Source organism: Pseudonaja textilis, chromosome 1 (genome assembly GCF_049901715.1).
Source record: "Pseudonaja textilis isolate UNSWEBS1 chromosome 1, rPseTex1.2, whole genome shotgun sequence".
NCBI classification, from domain to species: domain Eukaryota; kingdom Metazoa; phylum Chordata; class Lepidosauria; order Squamata; family Elapidae; genus Pseudonaja; species Pseudonaja textilis.
In genome coordinates, this window is record NC_141990.1 from 204,681,261 (window position 1) to 204,702,491 (window position 21,231).

Consider the following 21,231-nt stretch of genomic DNA (forward strand, 5'->3'; position numbering starts at 1 on the left):
TCCCCTTCTGAGGAATCAACAAGTTTCCTTTTATTTCTGCTTTAACATAAATTTGGACTGTAATGGAAACTTCATTGGATTACTAATGTTTACACATAATACTTCCAATTTTCCATAATAAAACTGTACAACCTCCATGTATTTTCCATTATTTATTCTTAAAATATTTTGCAGTGCCCTTCATTAGTAAATATTCCATAGCAATTTACACAAATGGAATAGTGGAACTTTAAAATACAAAACGAGCAGCATACAGAACCTACTGAACTTTTAAAAATTGCCTAAAAATAACATATAATGCCTAGTATCTGGGAAAAAAATGTTGGCATGAAATGAACGTCTTAAGAAAACCTCACAGGTCATCTGAAATTAACCTGTTTTTTCTAGACACTTCTCTGAAAAGAAGTAAAGAATGAAAGATCAATACTGTGGTCTACAAGTACTCCTCCTTAGACATAGTCCTAAGTCTATTTGAAAATTAACTCTAATACCTATAATTTATTCAAAAATATATAAAGCAATTCTAAAAATTCCTTTTAAAATTTGCAAGAACTGATGCAAATATGCTGCCCTGATAGCTGTAATTTTATTAATTGATGTTTCCTGAAAATTTCCAAAGAAAACTTTAATTACATGATTACAGATGAGAAGTTATCAGGACATGGATAACAGTATACTGTCTTTCTCCCAAAGAAGCAACAATATTTAAATTCATAAATTTACTAGCTGAGCTTCAATTTATTGACTATTATCCAAATTAAGAAATTTAATAACAAAGTTATTATTATAGGGTGAAATAAAATTCCTGTTGATAAAACTCATTCAGAATTCCCTGTAATATCATATAATAGCTTTGTATTGAAGCAAATAGCATGGGACAAGAAGCAATCCTATAGAACTCATGCCAAGCCAACTCTCTATAACAAAACTTTTTGTAAGAACCAAGACCAAAGACTTTCTACTCTAATAACAGGTCTTAATATTTCAAGAAATTTTGAAAATAGGAAAAAAATCTACATACAATGTAATAAAACTTTGTCCTGTACTTTTAAAACAGGTAGAGGAAGGAATAATTTAAAAGAGAGGGAAAGAATGTGTTTAAGTATATATTATTATTGAAATGAGAATAACAATGTATGTGTTAGTTAAGTAAATTCAGGTAAATAAGAAATTGTCATAAGACTTTCTTCAACACATTACTTAACACTGGAATCATTCCTATTGAATTCAGTTAAATTTAAAAATATTTGAAGATAAGTAGGATATGGATTGCAATATAAAAACAAACATGTAAGTATGAAACATTAAATAAATGAATTTCTCTCCTTTTTAATAGTTGAAATTTACTTTATTTTTGTATTTCATTACAACAATTTCCAGGCTCTGAAGATCAAGTTCTCTACATTGCTAATGACACTGATATCCTGGGTTTTGTATATCCATTCAACTACAGTGATGTTCATCAACAGATTACACACATTGAACATAACTCAAGAATAACTGGAATGGATCTATATTATCAAGGGGAAATTATTATTTGGAGTACTCAATTTAATCCAGGAGGCATTTTCTATAAAAAGGTCAATGGGGGAGAAAGAAGACAAAGCAATAGCGGTGTGATAGTAAGTCAACAATCCTGAGATATTTTGCATGTTTTTATCTTGGAATTCTTTTTTCATTTAAATGTGACAGTTTCCAAATACAAAAAGTTCCATGTTGTCTGGACTTGGTTGTTTTCTTGAAAACTAGGCTACATTACCAACTAAGTAAGGTTCAGTGCTAGCTGAAGATTTTCAGTGCGGGCGCTGAGGGCATTACTTAATCAAAGGCAAACAACCAAGCTCAGAGAGTGCCAAAAGCTGGTTTAATACCAATGTCTTATTTCTTTGTATATCCAAATATCTCCTACGTAGGCTGCAACAAGCAATACAGTAGATTTCAGTACTTCTCAGCTTTGATTGGTTTATTGTCATGTTATTTCTGATTATCAATATCTTGATTTGGCCAATTATCCATGTCCTGAATATATCACAAAGAACTTGTTGGAATGCATTCCCTTTAAGGGAAGGGTCAGTGGTGCAACTGTGGCAGGTAGTCTACATTGCACCATTTTTTTCAAATATTAGAAGAATTCTATTGATGCTCACAACAGTGCAGGTATTTTGAAGCACACAGATCATTCCCTGCAGTAATATCTATAATATCTTTTGAGCATTCTGAGTTTTTGTCTGAGAAAGTCCTGTGGATGCAGTGTGTGTGTGTGTGTGTGTGTGTGTGTGTGTGTGTGTTTGCACGCGCATGCGTGCGCACGCACACAGAACTTTAGACATCTCAGATATTTGTATACTTAAGAAGGTAAGCATCAACCTGTTTTCTCTTTATCCTATGTGGATTTTTGTGAAATTTGCTATTTTTCACTTTCTGTTTTATTTTCATTTCAAATTGATTGTGATAATATTAACAATAAGCTAATGTTTTGGAATGGCATCATTATTTAACATTTTATTGCTTAAATGTTTTGTACTTTATTTTAATTCATTGATGGTTAATAAAAAACATAATACACGTGTAAACAGATGTACACAGATAAATATTCATAAAGAAATAATTGCTCAGTAAGGTTAATAAGGTTTGTCCAATCTAAATATATATGAAGTGAATGTAACTGAACTCAGTAAAACATCAGTCTTGAAATATTTATACTATATTGCATTTATGGTGCATATTTATAAATTGAATTGTAATTTCAAAAGTCAAAAAAGAAATTGTGGATATTGAATCAAAAGCTACTGTTTCCTATACATTATTTGTCTATCAATGCATATATTCCTAATAATTTAAATTTAAAACAAAAATTAAGAATGGTATATATTTGTATTTTAAAACTGCTTTTTAAAGGTATTTAAGTCAGATAAGCCCCAGGTGACTTCCTTCTGTCCCACATTGACATTTCTGTAGACTGTGAAGAGTCTTTGCAGGAGTTGGAATATCGCTATAGTTGTCCTTGACATAGGACCAGGGGTGGGATTCTACCTGGTCGCACTGGTCCTATAAAACTGGTTGTTTCGATTCTGCACAGTTCGGAGAACTGGCAAATCGCGCCATTGGCTGGCCCCACCCTGCCTTGCCCAGTCACTTCTTACCTGGCATGCAAGCCATCCAAATTGCTTGTGTTGTGCCTTCACGTAATTTTTGGTAAGTTGCTATTTTTCCTTCCCCGCCCCGACCATCAGCTGTTTTCTGAAGATCAACTGTGCCAGGCGATTTAGATTAGCTAGAAATCAGGAAATCGTTGGATTTCTTGCTTTCTAGCTAATCTAAATCACTGTTGTATTGCTTCACCTTTGCCCAGGAGGCTTCCCTGAGAGGCCCAGTCAGGGGTGGTATTCAGGGAGTTGGGGAGGGAAGAAGTGGCCTGAGAGCAGAGCTGAACCTTCCTTAGGACTGAAGTTTCTATTTTTCAGTGTAGACTCAGGCAGAAGATTGCAGAAAGGTAGATCTCTGAGTGAATCTGTGATTCTGTGAGCAACTCAATTTGTCTGCCTTGCTTTGCCTGATTTTGGGTAAAAGTTGCTCTTTTTTAATAAAAAATTCAATATTTACATAAATATTTACATACAAGCCATGCCCAGACCACCAAGCCACACCCACAAGTTAGGCCATGCCCACAGAATTGGTTGTTAAGAAATTTGAATCTCACCCCCTGCATAGGACCATAATTGAGCCCAAACCATGGTTGTAAGTCATGGCAATTATAAAGAATATCACCATGTATTCTGATTTGCCTTTGCCAGGCACAGTCATTAAAGTGAAAAAAAAACTGGAAAAAAAAACAGCTTGCTGAAGGAGGACAGTTAGCTCCTCTCTATGCACAGAAGCTTCATGATCCAAGCTTCTTTTCTCTAGGGCAGACCTTCATTCCCCTCTGTCTGCTGGAGACACTCTGCCCAGTGGAAGGCAAAATAAATCTGTTGGGCAACACTTTTGTTCTCAGAATGAAAAAATCCATTTTCATCCAGCCTCTTTGACAGCAAAAAATGCTGTTGAATGGAGAGATTCACTGGAGTCCATTTTCAATCAGTCTTATTGGCTGAAAAAAGGAGATTCCACTTAGTATGGGACAAAATAAGCCGAGCAGTATTTTTGCTATCAAAAATGGCTGAAAAAAAATCCATCCTGAAACTCAATCAAAAATCCAAACTCAAACTCCCCAGGCGACTGAAGCCTGCTATCTTTCCTACTGAATTCCCTCTTGATTTTGTGGGAGTAGTCGGTAGGAAATATTTCAGATGGCAATCACATGATTTTGGGGTGCTTGGCAACCCATCACTGGCACAACCAGGTTGTCAAGTGTCCAAATTGCAATTGCATGACCATGGAGCGCAACGACACCTGAAGGTTAGGCACTGGTTATAAGTCCCTTTGTCTAACACTGTTGTAATTTCAAGTGAGCTGGCCCTCCTATCAAAACCAACTGGAATTAACTGCAGAGGAAGAGGGAGAACCAGCACAACACTGTGCTGCCAAACCCCAACTTCCAAGCTGGTCCAGAAGGCTACCATGATCAATGGTATAGAAACCTGCTTAGAGGTCAAGAAGAGCAAAAATGGATACATTACCCCCTGCTTCTTCTAGAGGTCATCCAAGAGTGACATCGATGCTATCTCAATCCCATATCCCAGCCTGAATCCTGAGTGAAAGGGGTCCAGATAATAATCCACTTCATCCAGAACCCTATGAAGCTGCTGTGCAACAGCTTTCTCCACAACAAACCTGAGCATTTTACAGCACCCATGCCACATCTGGTCTTTTGGCTGTCCCTGTTCAGCCTGCTTGAAGTTAATCAGAAATTAAAAATCAAATAAGTAAATAAGTGTGCTGCAGGAGGCAGGAGAAGAAGGTGAGTCGAGTTCAACGCTGCACAGTTGTATTGCACTCCTTCAGTTGACTAGCTGAGGTTTTTTCACCTGTTTGCTAAACCCTATCAATTGATACTCCAAATACCATTTGCATCATTGCTACTATATGGTCCCCTTAGAGCTATTCTTTGTTATATATACTCATGAAGAAATTATGAAACGGCAATTGCAAAATCTTAATGGCTTAAAAGGCAAAAATACAATATACAAAGCAATTGTGGCAATCTATGAAGCATAAAGTAGAATGATATCTAAATATTTTCGGAAAAATATAAATTTGAAAGCAATATAGGCTATTAAAATATATAGATTTTTATACTTTAAATGTTCTTTCAAGCTCAATGTTAAAATGGTAGGCTTCTTTATAAACCAATCAGGTCAAATAATTAAATAGCAGAGCAATTTAAAACATCTATTTTTTATTTATTTTTTTGCTTTCTTTCTAGTGTCCTGAATTCAAACGCCCTAGAGACATTGCAGTTGACTGGATAGCTGGAAACATTTACTGGACTGATCATTCAAGAATGCATTGGTTTAGTTATTATACAACTCATTGGACAAGTTTAAGATACTCCATCAATGTGGGACAAATAAATGGACCAAACTGCACAAGACTCCTTACAAATATGGCAGGAGAACCATATGCAATTGCCGTAAATCCGCTGAAAGGGTATGTTGTTAACAAGAACTTTTATGATAGGCATTATGTGAACTATTATATAATGAAAGTGCCTCTGGAATGACATAGTTTCTGTGTTTGCTTGGCCCTACTCTTCACAGAGAAGGAAATTAGTTCTTTCTTGCCTGCTTCTTTACTTGTCGGAAAATTCTCATTTAAAATTACTCAAAATGCAAATTCCCTATGAGATCAGCTAGAATGACTTTAATATTTTAATTTAAATAATAGCCAGTTGAATAATCCAATGGATCCTGGTAAAGAATAGAAATATGAATACGCAGAGGACTGAAACAAACATACAATACAGAAAATAACATACAGAAGAACACTGAAAAATATAAATCTGTTTTCAATACTCATTTCACTTGAGCCTGATTACATCTATACTGCCTTGAACTTCCACTTCTTATTACAATTCAAACAATGGCTAGCAGATGCTATTTAGAAACAAAATAAACCATAGCTCAATAAAATTGTGTCCTATGCCTTGGGAAAATATGTGAGGTTCTCAGATACATGTTTACATTCAGGGAACAAGACAAAAATAAATCTGTGTTATGAAGACACCACTAACTGGCAATTTTAGAAGAAGGAATCCTTGGCCTTTACTCAGAGGATATTATAAAGTGACCACATTATAAAGAATGGCCACTGGCTTATTATCCTGCATCCCTAGCAATGCTAACTAGCCAGGCTTATTATTCCTGACTTCACATCTCAGTCCTGCGTGAATATGTCTGACCAGGGCCAACAGGAAGTCATAATCTTTAGATGTTACCATAGAATGAATGCTTGTAAGAACCTTATAGCACATCCATAATTAACCAGAGATATTAAAATATCCCATGACAAGTTACCATGTACATGGTCTAGAGCTTATATCTGGGCATTATTCTCACTTGGGTTGATGGAATAGAGTTTCTTCAGTTTCAAAATAAAAGATAGGTAGTTTTGTGAATTCTCAGAAGAACATAAATAAATTGACATATAGCAGTAGACTCTTTGTGTTAAGTATAATGGAAAAGTACTATGTGATTTATGTTTGGGATTTACAGCATGATGTATTGGACTGTAATTGGAGATCGTTCTCATATAGAAGAAGCAGCGATGGATGGTACTTTGAGGAGGATAATAGTACAAAAAAATTTACAAAGACCAACAGGTACAGCTAAGTTTTAATAATACATTATATATTAAGGGACTTCATTTCAGCTATTCTGAAGTGTTATTCTGTTATATTGCAACCTAGCAATAATCCTGATTTGGTATTTTATGTATTGTTCAATAGTTTTCTATATGCTGGAAGAATTACTTTTTCTATTTTTTGTTGCAAGGATGTACTTTCCACAGAATCAATTTTTTTTCTTTTATTGAAATATCACAACCAGATTGTACTTTTAGGATAACATATCTTTGCAATACATAAAACAATATATAACATATAGAACTATAGTACTTGTTTTTTGATGCTTATTAATTCAATCATAGTATCTGCAAGAAGGATTAAGTGGGGTAAATGACATAATGAACCATCCAGAGTTGCATTTTAAGATAAGTAGCTATACCAATCTTTTAAATCAATATGAAATGAAATATGCACCACAATGTTGTGACACGTAGTACATAACTTACACACTTGAATTCACTGTTGGGATCCAATGTAAAATGTTGGGCAATGTTCATCCTGTTTCCATCATTGTGAGTTGTACCTGATTGTTTTGATTGCAAAAGAACAATTTTAAAAGTTTCCATATACAGTAACAAATAGTTACAGCTGCATTTGACCATTACATCTTTTTAAAATTTCTATAATTTAATATCTACAGCTTTTAAAATAAATATGCAAATCAATGCATGTGATATTTTCTTACTAACCTTACAGGCTGGTAAGACAGATTGCACAATTGCTGCTTTCTGACTATTAGAATGAGTAGCATACAAATAAATCAATAATATCCACATTGTTAAAGTTCATTGTACAGATAAATTAATATTAATATTTTATTCAATCATTGATAATATGTGCAGGTTAGCAATTATCTCCACATATGACTAAGAAGAATAATGAAGGACAATGTGAGAAAGAATGCTTTGACATCATTCTTATTTGTACAGTAAACAAAGTTCTTCAGTGTGGATATAGTCCTAACAATTATAAAGCATGCAGCTATCAAAGCATTCTTTAAACTGGAATTTTACAAGGAAATATTATTTTAACAATATATCTCAATATATCTGAGTTGACATAACAATCTGTATATTGAACTTAGAAATTTATATGTTATGCAAGAAATATAACATAAACTTTAAGAAAGCGGTATGAAAAAAGTACAGCTTTTTGTAAGTATACATTACAGGAATAATGTACATTATAGACATTAGGTATCTTTGCATCCTACATATATCTGTGATTTTTTTTACTATAGAATATAGACATAAGTTTCCTTGATAAAGAATGAAATCTTGGGAATCAGGAAATTATTGGAGACTTAGCACGGCAAGCAATTAAAGAAGATTGTGTTTTCAATCTTTCTAAGAAACAAGAAAGATTAATGCAATGTATTTCTGTTTTTGCTCTTATATACTAGAGTTGTTAGGAGAAATTATTCTTATTTGCATATATGTGTTCTCAGTATTGACATAAAAGTTTTACCTATCATTTAGAGTGTATGAATCAAGTGTTAAAATATTAACAAATAAAAATATTATCAAAACAGTGGCAGATTGCGAAACTCTGAACAAAACTCTGTATTACTGAAATTTTTTTAATGTCTTGTCAAAGATTGAACAAAATCTAAATTAAATGTCTGCACCTGGGAAAAGTTGGAGCTGATTTAAAGTACAGTAGATAACTTCAATGTTCATGATTTTTCCGAAGTGAAAATCAAATGTCAAGCATAGCCAATTTTAGACTGGATTAGAATTCAGTAATACTCATTATAAGCCAATTTTTACTTTGGAAAATGCACATTGATTCCACCATAATTAATGCTGAATGTGAAATCAATATTGCAAAGTGAAGTACTCTGTTGCAAACAAACAATATATAGGAATTCAATAATATTCAACTTATTTATTATGATCAGTTAATTTATTGGTCCTGGATATACCTTCATTTACTTGCTTAGACCTTATAGTGATTTTATGAAACTTCATAATAGATTTATTTTATGAATTTGTAGTCAGTTTACTTAAATAGGTGAATATGGCATGTTTGATTTTTCTCATTAACATTTCTCTTCCTTAAATTAATTTAATCTTTGCTTTTTCTATTTGTGATTTAAAAAATAATAATCTGCTTTAAAATATTTATATTATTGTTAATCTTTTTAGCATACATTTTAATTTGCTTAATTTTTAGCATACATTTTCTACCCACCATCTTTTAAATTTTTGTATCCATTTTATACTAATATCTAAATTTTCCTACCTTCTTTTCGTACTTAGTCTGATGTAAAGCAGTTTTTCTAAGATAATATGTATTTCTTCATATCTTTCTTTCATGGTGCAATTTTTTTGGCAACTGGGAACTACATTAAGTCTAGAAACCTTACTTTTGTAAGTATGAAGGATGACGGAGTTTCCTTCACATTTATCCTCATCCCTAATTTAGGTCCTCTTTTAATCCATTAATGTAGCATCCAAATACAAACTACTATATAGGCAGTTTATACCAGGGTTCTCTTTTGGAGACTTCTTCATCCAACAGTTGTTATGTATAACATCTGCATTCTCAAACACTACAGGCACTGTTCCTGTGCATCTTTCCGAAAGGATGGATTTAAGTATATCAAGAGTTATATAACTGTCTGCATGTTGGGACTAACTACGTTGTTCTATGGAGAAATTCAAATCTAGAAGCACACTTCTAAAATTTGGTCTCACCTATTGTTTTGTATAGTTCTGTAAAAAAATCTAGGATTGCAAGATTATTTTCTTATGCAGTGTTTTACATTCAAATTCTTAACTAATATGTTTGCAGGTCTAGTGGTTGATAACTTCAGTCAACGCTTGTTCTGGGCTGATTTTGAATTATCAGTAATTGGCAGTATTCGTTTTGATGGCTCTGATTCAGTTATATGTGTTAGCAGCAAACAAGGTAAGTGTATATTTATATAAATATTTGAGGGTTCTGCTCAGTATCTTAGCTGTTCCCAGCATTGCACTCTTCTGGACAGAGAGCTCTAATGTTCCCAGGATCTTTTGGAATCATTGTTTCAGCATAGCAGTCACAGCTCCGAGTGCTCGTACTACCACTGAGCCAGTTTGGCCTTTACTTTTCACATCCTTTCTAATTCCTACTTAAAGCCTTGGTACTCCAGCTTCTCAAACTCCTTCCTGATTTTGCTGTCCCTTGGCACCACTACATCTATGACCATCACTGTCTTCTGTCTGGTCTACTATCACAATATCTGTCATAGTATTGATTGGCCACTACCTACCTGTCCGTCTGGATCTGGAAGTCCCACAGGTTCTTAGCTCTGTTATTCTCAAAGACCTGTGGAATCTCCCATTTGGACTTGGGAAGATCTAGCCCATACATTATGCAGGTGTTCCTATACACACTGCCAGTTACTTGCTTGGGTTGTTCAGTATATGCTGTTCCTTCCTGGATCTTACATCCTGCCGGCATGTGTCTCTTAGAATTGTCTCAGAGGCCTCTCTAAAGGTGCTTAGTGCCTGTTCTAGTACTGCTATGATTAGTGCTTAAGTGCTGATCATTATCTTCCATTATCCCATGTAGGATCTTGTCTTGCCATAGTACTTGCTTTGTCTAAATTTCCTTCTACAACTGCTGCTACCTCAGGCATTCTCTCAGCAGAATATCAATGGGTACATCTTTTGATTGAACACTCCGGGTTTTATTCAGGACAGTGGCTTTGACATTCCTAGACTCCTACACCACCCATGGATGGGCAGGTGTACAGTTTCTGGGTGTTGGACTTCAGGTGGAAGTTTTCATACATTATGAGGAGCTTCCAGGTCTTCACATTTGGCAGTCTCCATGTCCTTCATGGCCAATTCACTATACCAGCAAGGTATTTAATACGTGGCAGTGTATATGTGTTGATGGTTGACGATGTGGATCTTGCTCTTTTCATTGAACTGTCTCTTCATGTCCCTGTCTTTGATGATATTTAGAAGTTGCTATCTTCCTTGCCTTGTCTTTCTGGTTGCTATGTGACTGTGGGGTATCAAGCAGGTATGTGACCTGCTGGTAGTTTTACAAACCAGTTATGAGTACCTTGGTATCTCACAATTACAGGGCAACCAATATCTTGTTGACTCAGTATAATGCCAGTATCCACAGATCCATGTTTATGTCATTGAGACATAGGATTTCCTGTAATTAATTCCAACTATTCTCAGATTGTCTAGGCTTTACATCTTGGACAGCTGTTATATCTATGAGCAACTGGTATTTTGAGCCTCTGGTATTGTTCTCAATGCCCTTCTGAGATATGCTTATATACTTAGCCATATGGGTCCTATAGCTTGGTGGCTTTGGTACCTGATAGGACTTTCTATGTTGTTATTATTGTCTGCTAGTAGGATGTGAAGCTGTTTCATAACCAGCGTATTTCCTTGTGTTCAGCAATCTGAGTGGGAGTCTGTTGGGAATCTGCTCCTAGCTGGTGATTCTTGTGTACTGCTAAGCAATCATGCATTTTTGACAGAAGATATGAATAAGTTCCAGGCCAGATGCTGTCCAGCAGTTCACGTTCTTGATTCAATACTGGATGTCTAATAGCGTGATAGTGACTAGTTCTTTTACTGGAATCTTTCTGTGGTCTGCTCTCAATTCCTACAGACACTTCGCAGTAATGTTATGTATCTTCCCTTTTTCCTATATGTTCTTCCAGTTTTGTTCAGTTTCTACTGTTTCTGATTCTGCTGTTACTGTATTATTGCGTTGCAGTTGGGATTATACTTTAGCTGGTTCTTTGGAGAACAGGACATTTACCTTCTTGACCTCTGCTTCTCTAATATAGCTCCTTAGCCTAGTAGCCAGTGCTCTGAGACCTTGTTTAACAGTCAATAGGGCTTCACATGGAAATAGGAGCTGGGTTTTTTTTTCACTAGCCAAGTAGTTCCAGCAATTTACTAATTTATCTCCAAATTTCCTTGATTTTATCCTTTAATCTCATTTTCTGGGGGTGTGGGGGAGTGTATGCATTACTTCTCATCGTGATTGTGTAATCAACTGCCTCCAGGATTATTACAGAGGCTGTAATGTATTCAGTTTACTGGTTTGCATTTGTAAAGAATTTTGTGAGGGCTTTATTGTCATCTTCTAGTATATGTCTGAATATAATTCTCCACTGAGCATTTAATTAATTAATTTATTTGATTTGATTTGATTTGTCAATCGCTTACAAGATAATATGTATAAGTATAAACATGAGTAAGAATACAGAAAATAGGTACGAATACATAGATACGAATAAATTCTAGGCACAATTATGCACTTATGCACACCCCTTACAGACCTCTTAGGAATGGGGTGAGGTCAATAGTGGATAGTTTGAGGTTAAAGGAGTGGGGGTTAGATGATGTAACAACAGTCAGGTAGTGCATGCCAGGCATTGACCACTCTGTTGCTGAAGTCATACTTTCTGCAATCAAGTTTGGATCTGTTTACATTGAGTTTATTATATCTGTTGTGTGCTCTTGTATTGTTGTGGTTGAAGCTGAAGTAGTCACTGACTGATAGGACATTGTAGCAGATAATTTTGTGTACTACGCTTACATCCAACCGTAGGTGGCATAGTTTGAGGTTGTCCAAGCCCATTAAGCATTGGTTGTAAGGGTTGACTGTTTAGCTTTACAAAATTACAAGTTTGCAAAGCTTTACAAATTTAAAATTTACAAATAAATAAAATAAATTAAAATCACTTGAGATTTTTAAGCAGAGATTGGACAATTTGTTTTTCTGGGTTTTCTTGAGTCCAGGAAGTAATGTATAATTAGCCTATCTGTTTATGAAAGTATCTTTCTCTTCACTAGACTGAAGCATTGGGTGATTGGCTATTTCTCAGTGTAGATGTAGGTCTTTCATCCATCCATAGTATCCTCCTATGCTTCATGTATCACGTCTCATTACATCTGCTGTTTTAGCATTCCATCAATTCCAGATTCTTTCATTTATGAATGATTTATTCCAATAACCTATTTACTGTCAGATTTTCCTGGTTCCCCAACATCTGATACAGACCTTGTGATGCTTCTAGGCATCATCTGAGTCATTATGACTCTCTTCGTTTGTGGCTCTTATATCTGAAGTAGCCAGGTGAAGTGTTAGGGAGTCTTTGCCTAAGGACCCCTACTGGTAAGGTGTGTTTGTTTTCAATTGAATTGTACAGTTTTTATGTTGTATTAAAAGTGGAATAAAATTTGATTTATTTTGGTCTGATTTTTTTACATCTCAAAGCCTGGCATTTTATTAAGAGTGTGTAAAGTTTTTATATATCCACTGGATGTATATGTGTGCATATGTGTGCATGTGCAATGCATACTGTGCATATCCCCAAGATTTTGTTTTCTCCTAGAGGCTTTTTAAAAAAAAATTCTACCCAAATTGAAGTCAATGAACAGAAGGACAAAAGATTATGCTTTACTGCATTGTTTACAGGACAAAGTACTTTGTTATCTTTTGATGCTTCTGCATAAGTATTAGAAAATGATAATAATAACTTTCCTATTTGAATTATTTTAGCTGAGGAAATTTTCTGTAATGTTAAAAGCTAATTCAGATTCTCCATGCGTTCTGTTCATAAGAACTCCCTGTTCAGAAGAAAGAAAATAAATATGAAAAGTGGGATAAAAGATTTGCCTTTTTTGTTGTATTGAACCCCAAAATACTGTATGATAAATTCTATAGTATAATTATCAGTTGAAGTACTTCATCTGGATCTTTTGCTGGATAGGAAGGATGCATATTTCCAGTGGAGAAGTCACATTGGATTCCTTATTTTTCTTGTCAACTTTATCAACTTCAGATGCTGTTCATAAAATCAAAATATCACTACAAAAATACCATCATTAGTTTATATGTTAGTATAGAAATGTCACATCCAAATTGAAATGTGTATTTCTTTTTACTTATTTAAGGCTTACTACATCCTCATAGAATTGATATTTTTGAGAACTATATATATGGAGCTGGACCTAAAAATGGTGCATTTAGAGTGCAAAAATTTGGCCATGGTGCCGTAGAATATTTGAATTTGGAGACTGATAAAACAAAAAGTGCCTTGATTTCACATCGCTACAAGCAAATACATTGTGAGTATATTTTATTACTTTCAGGGAAAATAATTAAAGTATTTCAATATTCAAAATAGCATACAAAATAAATATATAACTTATTCACCCCTTCCCATGCATTGATACATTAGACTTCAGAGACTTAGTAAATGAACTATTTTGGGATAGCATTAGGAATAGCAATAGCACTTAGACTTATATACCACTTCACAGTGCTTTACAGCCCTCTCTAAGCAGTTTACAGTCAGCATATTGCCCCCCAAAATCTGGATCCTCATTTTATTGATCTTGGAAGGATGGAAGGATGGTGAGATTCAATCTGCCAAACTGCTGGCAGCCAGTGATCAGCAGAAGTAGCCTGCAATACTGTACTCTCATCACTGCGCCACCATGTCTCTATCTATAAAAGCTATAGAAAGATCTCTTACTGGGCTTAATAATAAAATGCTTTGTAGCTACAAGAGAAGAAAAATATTTTATTATAACAATCTCTTCCCTGCTAACCTTTGGGACACCCATAAATTCTCTTCTCTTGCAATGAACCTTTACTGCTAAAGGTGCTCTTTAGTTGGAGACACATTGTTGGGGAAGAGGTCATGAAGTAGATTATGACACAAAGTGTGGTATATTTTCTTCTTCATTACAATTTATGGTGTAGACTCCCTATAAATTTGTATAAAAACAAATAAATAAAATGAAATCCTGATAGATGTTTGAGGGAGATTGTGTTTGGTTAGGTTTTAGGTTCTTGGTTTGCTTTGTCTTTTGTCCTTTTTGTTTTTTATTCCTTCAAGTCATTTTTTTTATTTTGTTTTATGCCTATAGTTTTCTTGGCAAAGTCTTTCAGAAATGGTTTGCAATTGTCTCCTTCCTAGGGAGTGACTGGCTCAGGATCACCCATCTGGCTTCATAATTCTCTCAGTTTCTAACCTGCTGCCTTAACCACTATATGAAACTGTTTCTTGTCATTTGTGTTTATGCCTTCCATAAACTGTAGGATACCAAATTGCTTACCACTTCTTGTCTGAGAATCTGTTCATGAAAACAGAGGATCAGGATTTGTTTTTAGTTGTTCCCTTTTCTTGTATTAATGGGATTGGGGGACAGGCTCAGGGCTAAATCTTAACGTTTATACTATAAGGGCCTTGCTTCTTATTTCATTATTTATTTGAAAAATAATCCATATTACGCTTCTTTCTTTTCTCCTTCCGAATAGCACTCAATCCTTGTCTGCAGTTAACCTGTGAGTTCCTGTGTTTACTCAATCCTTCAGGTGCAGCTTGCATATGTCCAGAAGGAAAGGCAATGTTTAATGGAAAATGCAGTGATTTGAACATGTTAGGTGGGTACTGACATTTATTTAAGCACTTAATCTTATATAAAGTAATTGTGGATGAGTGAATAATGCTAAATTCTCTATTTTTATATTTCTTTCATTGTCTGAAATCTAAGTAAATGAATTCATTTGAATATTGTAAACATGTAGGTTATTAATTTTGATTAGTATTTGACTTCTAAAATCTTGGCTTTTAAAGTCAAATCTACCTAAAAGTTGTATTCAATTATCTGAATTTCCTTCCCACTAAATTTGCATATTTTAAAAGACATCAGCACCTCTCAATGCTGTTAGTTATTTATATATTATACTTCTGCTCTTCTACAATCAAAAATCTCAAAGCAGCTTACTGGATACATAAACAAAACATCCATAACGAGGTTAAAACCAATCAAATGAATCACAACAATGATAACAATAATCACATCAGTTTCCACATATAAATATAAAGACACAAAGTTGGCAAAGAAATAAATATTGCAGTTTACAAATATGACATTTGGGATTTGAATATTGAATATATCGGGACATTAGCAATTTTGGAAAAATCTACTTTTGTTATGATGCTGCTACAATATTTTAATTCAACATGAGTGCACAGTTCAGCTGTACCAATTACACTAAGATTAGATTTGTGCAAAGAATTTACAAAGGAAGCTGGCACAAAGAAAACACTTACATTCATAGCTTCCAGGGTCCTCTTGAAGGCTTGGTAACTTTCACAGTTCAGCATGCCAGTTCCCCATAACCATTCTTTTTACCTCTAATGGAAATGTTATCTGTGTATGCAAAACATTAATTCAGAATACTTAAGAGAAACGACAAAGGAAGTCAAGGCTATGGAAAGTTAGTGCTACTTCAGTGCTTCAACAATGATGTTTTGCTTATACCAATGTGCTGCATGACTTACTCAGTTGAGTGCTTTGCAGAACTCTATTAGTAGCAATGCCTTGAGAAGAAACATTCACCTGAGTTCTGAGCAGCAAACAGCACTGGATGGTTGTAACTGATGTTGTGTCCATTAATACACTTCTGTGCTAACAATTTCTTCATTCTAGTTCTTTTATTTCATTTCCTGGATGAACAGTGAAAGTGATAATCATCTCCTGTCATGATCTTTGTGTTTATATCTTAAGTACAGATGAGACTTGTAAGCTGGCTTGTGAAAATGGAGGTAGATGTGTTATAAATGAAAAAGGTGATCAAAGATGTTATTGTTGGCCAAGTTATTCAGGGGACAGATGTGAAATTAACCATTGTAACAATTATTGTCAGAATGGAGGAACATGCCTAGCTTCAGTTCTTGGTAAATATTTTTTTTTAATTTTCTCTATTTATTGTAGACAATGGAAAACAATTATTTTATAGTTTCATTATTAGTAATGAAAATTCTGTGATTATGACTAAAGCATAAAGCTCTAAAATTTATATGATTTTTCATTTTCTTCTAGAAAAAATGATATTGACATATGTAGAAAATGTGCTACGAATGGCTTCCTTGTTTTCCTTGCAGTGTGAGAGTGTGGAAACCTCACATCCAGTGTAAAGGGTTATGTGGCAGATTTAAAAGAGGAAATGCAATTCAGGCACCCATTTTTTCCTCTTACCAACCATATGCATAAATTTCCAAGGATTTAAAATTATTCCTAAAAATGCATAGTTCTGATCAATTAGACCATTATAATCTAGCTACCTGTTCTATAATTTTTGTTAGATAATTTTACGTAATTTTACAGAGATCAATGGCTCTAAGAAATATTTTTATTTGATTTAATATTCCTTTGTTCTGTGATGAAAGTGTTAGCCTGCTATTAATGCCAAATGGGTCATGAGGGGCCAGTATAGCTAATTTTAAAGACACTCTCACCTAAGGTAAGAAAATGAAGTATTGAACTATTGAAGAACAATATGGTGTTTCTACCTCTCTTCAAATGTGTCTCATAATATTAAAGACACATGAAATGATTTCTTAGAGGCTGATTAACTACTGGCATAGTCAGTAACTCAGTGCAGACAAAAAATGCAAAATGAGATTGTATAATAAGCTGCATGTGCTCAATCAAACAATCATTAAAAGTAACATGAGGCTGCAGCTCTTTTGAACATATATTTAATGCCAGGATTCAGATAACTATGTCAGGAGATATGAACATTAATTGAGAAGAAACCAGGGCAACTCTGTAGCCTCTCATAATAGAAATAGAATATATTGTTATTCAGTTCAGATTAATGCTTTGAGAAAGAATTGTAACAAATGAATGCCTATTAGATAGCAGGGTGAAGATACTCAAAAATGGTTGAGATGTAAAAAAAGTGTAAGTCCCATCCACATTTAGTGCAATTTTGTAATCTTTTAGGTAGAGAACTTACTGCCTAAATTATTAGTCACTACTTGTAAAACAGGGCAAAAGCTGACAACTAAAATACTCCTGCATCAGTAGTTGATTTTATGTACTATTTTATATTCTTAGATCAGGAGTGTCAAATTCAAGACCTTCAGGCTAGATTCGGCCTGCAGGGTGATTAGATCTCGCCCGCAGAACTGCCCTGGAAACAGCAAAGGACCTGCCCACGGTCCCTCTACCAGCCAAAACAGAGCTCAGGAGGGCTGCTCATGGCCCTCCTGAGCTCTGTTTTCACTGGCAGATGGTTGCAGGAGACTGTCATAGCCAAAAATGAAGATTGGGAGACCATTTTTGCTGGCAGAGCATTAGGGCCACCACAGACATCCTGACACAAGTGATGTCAATCTGGCCACATCCAGCCTGGCCACGCCCATCCCAGATCCCAAGGTCAAACACAACCCTGATGTGGCTCTCAATAAAATTGAGTCTGACACCCCTCTCTTAGATCTTCATAAAAGAGAGCTGAAATACATGCCATCCCATTGAGTTTTCCCTTCATTAACTAAATGATTGTAAGAGCATTTTTCATTGATATCCTGTAATTGTATTGGGTGGCCAATAAAGGTTGTAGGAGGATTTGGGTATAATATTTGCATTTAAAGCTGTAGTGAATTGGATGGTTAAGGAGGCCTTATTATTCCAGTATTGAAGAATTGTCCAGCTTTAAGTACTGATAGTATTATATGCAATCAATTAACAACTATATTTTTTCATCTACTATGGATACTAAGTGCTACAGGTACAAGTGCTTAGGCCTTAATATTTTCCTTAATCTACAGCAGTTTGTCAAGTAATTTATCAAGTAAATTATTATTGTTGTTGTTGTTATTGTTTTTGTTGTTATTAGTTCTCAAGTGAATATATTTGAAGATAATATAGAAGAGCTCCAGTTAAAACATTCCAGTGCTGTTCCTGTGTTTTGGCAGAATGATTTTAATTGTAGATTATATGAATTGTAGTTCAAATATTTGAGTGTTATATAATTATTTTACAGCTTCATATCCATGTGCTCTTAGTAGCCATTATTAGTTTAAAGAAAAGGATATCAGCTTTGGATTCCTACCCAGTTACAATACACTAAACCTTCTAATTCTGAGTTGGATAATGGATGGGGATTAAAAAGGAAGAGGCAGATTAGATTATTAGATTAAGATATCAAACAGCTAAATAGCTGAATAACATAATTCCAATAATGATAATTTTTATTGTATAGCCTATTTACTTATTTACTTACTAATACCTTTCCCAATCAAATGTAAATTAAATTGCAGAATGATTATTTAAATTAATTATTAGTGGCTCAATTCTAAATCATTACAATAAAAGTTGTTTAATTTTATTATGCTCTGTTTCTGAACAAGTTCAAATGTTAAATATATTTATTAGTAAGTTTATATTATAGTATTGATACATTTTCAATGCTTACATATTATTGAATGATATTCTTAAATTAAGTTGCACTGTGCTTTGATTTTCTGTAAGTTGGAAATTGATATATAAATATTATATTACTAGTATTGGTATTTCTAATAATTATAACGGCAAATAATTAAATTCACTGTAAATTATTATTTGCTACATGAGGAGATAAAAGAATTGTAAGTTTTAGATTATTATCTACACAAATAGTTGAAGAAATTCCACCGGTAAACTGTATATTTAGTCATTCTTTTCTTGTAATTTATGGTATTGGGAAATTCTAGTGTGGTTCTTATGGATAGTTTTAATTAAAATGTGTATATATTTTTCAGATTTGTTAAAATAATATCTGAACAAAGAAATATCATAATTTAATTAAAATGTACATATGAAAAATGTAATTAAAATTCAAAATAATGTGAGCTACTTTCAAACTAAACAAATTATTGTAATGGATTTTAAAGAAATATAAAAAGCATAATCAAGGGCTTTGATTTATAGATAGTCCTCATTCAGCAACTACCTCATGTAATAACCAATTGCAGTTATGATAATGATGGTGATGAAAAAGTAAGTTTAGGGCCAATCCTTGCAATTATGACCTTTACAGGTCTCTAACACAAAGGAAAATTAAAATAATTGCTTTGCTTAACAACCAATTTGCCAGTCCAAAATTATGGTAACTAAATGAGGACTGCAAGTATATGTGTTTAAAATATTTGTAGATGTCATATGATTCTGATTGATTTATCTATATTCTATAACTTATCAGTATGAATAGGGAAGGTGCACATAAGTAGAGCTATCCTACCAGATATTTCATTTTGTCTTGTAGGAAGACCTGCATGCATTTGTACAATGGGGTTTACAGGTCCAAATTGCAATAAAACAGTCTGCGATCATTTTTGTCAGAATGGAGGAACTTGCAGTATCACTGCTGGAAATCAGCCCCACTGTCGATGTCAACCGGAACATATAGGGGACAGATGTCAAGATTGTAAGTGCAGAATAACTGGAGTATAATTAACAAAAATCAGAATGGAATTGCTATTTTTCAGTTTTTAAAGGCAATCATTTGGCAAAGCACTGTACATCCAGAACAAAACTATATAATTAAATGTGAAATTACAATAAAGGTTCCTTTTATCAGACAAATATAATAACAAAACAGGCATGACATATTTTATTACTATATTTTTATTTATCATAATGGTTTAATAGTGTGTGTGTGTGTGTGTGTGTGTGTGTGTGTGTGTGTGTGTAAAAATTGCTTTTATTTTAAGCTGTATTTTGAACCCCTAGAACTACTGAAACTTGTATGGAGAAAACACTCTTTAACTTTTGAAAAGGAATAAGAAAACATTAAATTACTAAAATGGTCCAAACATTTTAGATCCAGTTCTTATACAGTATATCTGTAGCTTTCCTTCTGTCTGCAAAACTATCTTCTCTTTTACAAAGACAAATCCTGGGAGGAGGGATTAGACAGGGAAGCAAATCCTAACCTTCTTATTGGCCATTATATACAATAATGTCTACCTCATAAAATACAAGTTAGTTGCAACATTAACTGCAATAGTTTCTGCTCTAAATAACGACGATAAAACAAGATTACAAAGAGATTGTCAGTTTCTGGAGTGAGTGAGTGTGTGTGTGTGTGTGTGTGTGTAGATAGATAGATAGATAGATAGATAGATAGATAGATAGATAGATAGATAGATAGATAGATAGATAACAAACTCTGGAGGATTTAAATACCAAATGCTAAAAAAGGCACTTAAAACAAACCATTAAGAAGAACAAATTCATCAGCCGTGTTTTTGCCAAAGCAAATTATTTTCAAAACTAGATACATATTGAGAATATATTGTCTGGAGATTAATAAAAGTTTCCAAACACTTTGGGGGTGCGGGGTATTTTCATTTATTCTGCATTAGGGCACACAACACGCCTGGAATGCAGTTCAAAGAATAAAGTAGTGCCAGAATGAAAAAGTCCAGTCCAGCCAGAAAAAAAATGCCTACATTCATTTCCTCTTGCCTTTCAAAGTAAACAACCTCATGCAAGGTACAGGAAGAGAAGTAAGGAGAAGATAATGCCAGGAGATAAGAAAAATACATATATTTATGTTCTTTCAAAAAATATTTACTTACGCTGCCATCTATATACCCCTTACCACATTGCATTTTGTTCTTTAAACCTCTT

The 21,231-nt window shown here is 34.0% G+C and overlaps 1 protein-coding gene across 1 annotated transcript in view; it reads left to right on the plus strand.

The window, feature by feature from the left end:
- The window catches only part of LRP1B (LDL receptor related protein 1B), a 283,941-nt gene that overhangs the window by 233,715 nt on the left and 28,995 nt on the right, over nt 1–21,231 (plus strand). Inside the window, exons 63-70 of the mRNA XM_087925463.1 lie at nt 1,381–1,622; nt 5,366–5,589; nt 6,654–6,760; nt 9,581–9,697; nt 13,711–13,884; nt 15,083–15,208; nt 16,344–16,508; nt 19,862–20,023. Coding sequence (XP_087781589.1) covers nt 1,381–1,622; nt 5,366–5,589; nt 6,654–6,760; nt 9,581–9,697; nt 13,711–13,884; nt 15,083–15,208; nt 16,344–16,508; nt 19,862–20,023 — 1,317 coding nt within the window. The remainder of the gene's footprint in view (nt 1–1,380; nt 1,623–5,365; nt 5,590–6,653; nt 6,761–9,580; nt 9,698–13,710; nt 13,885–15,082; nt 15,209–16,343; nt 16,509–19,861; nt 20,024–21,231) is intronic.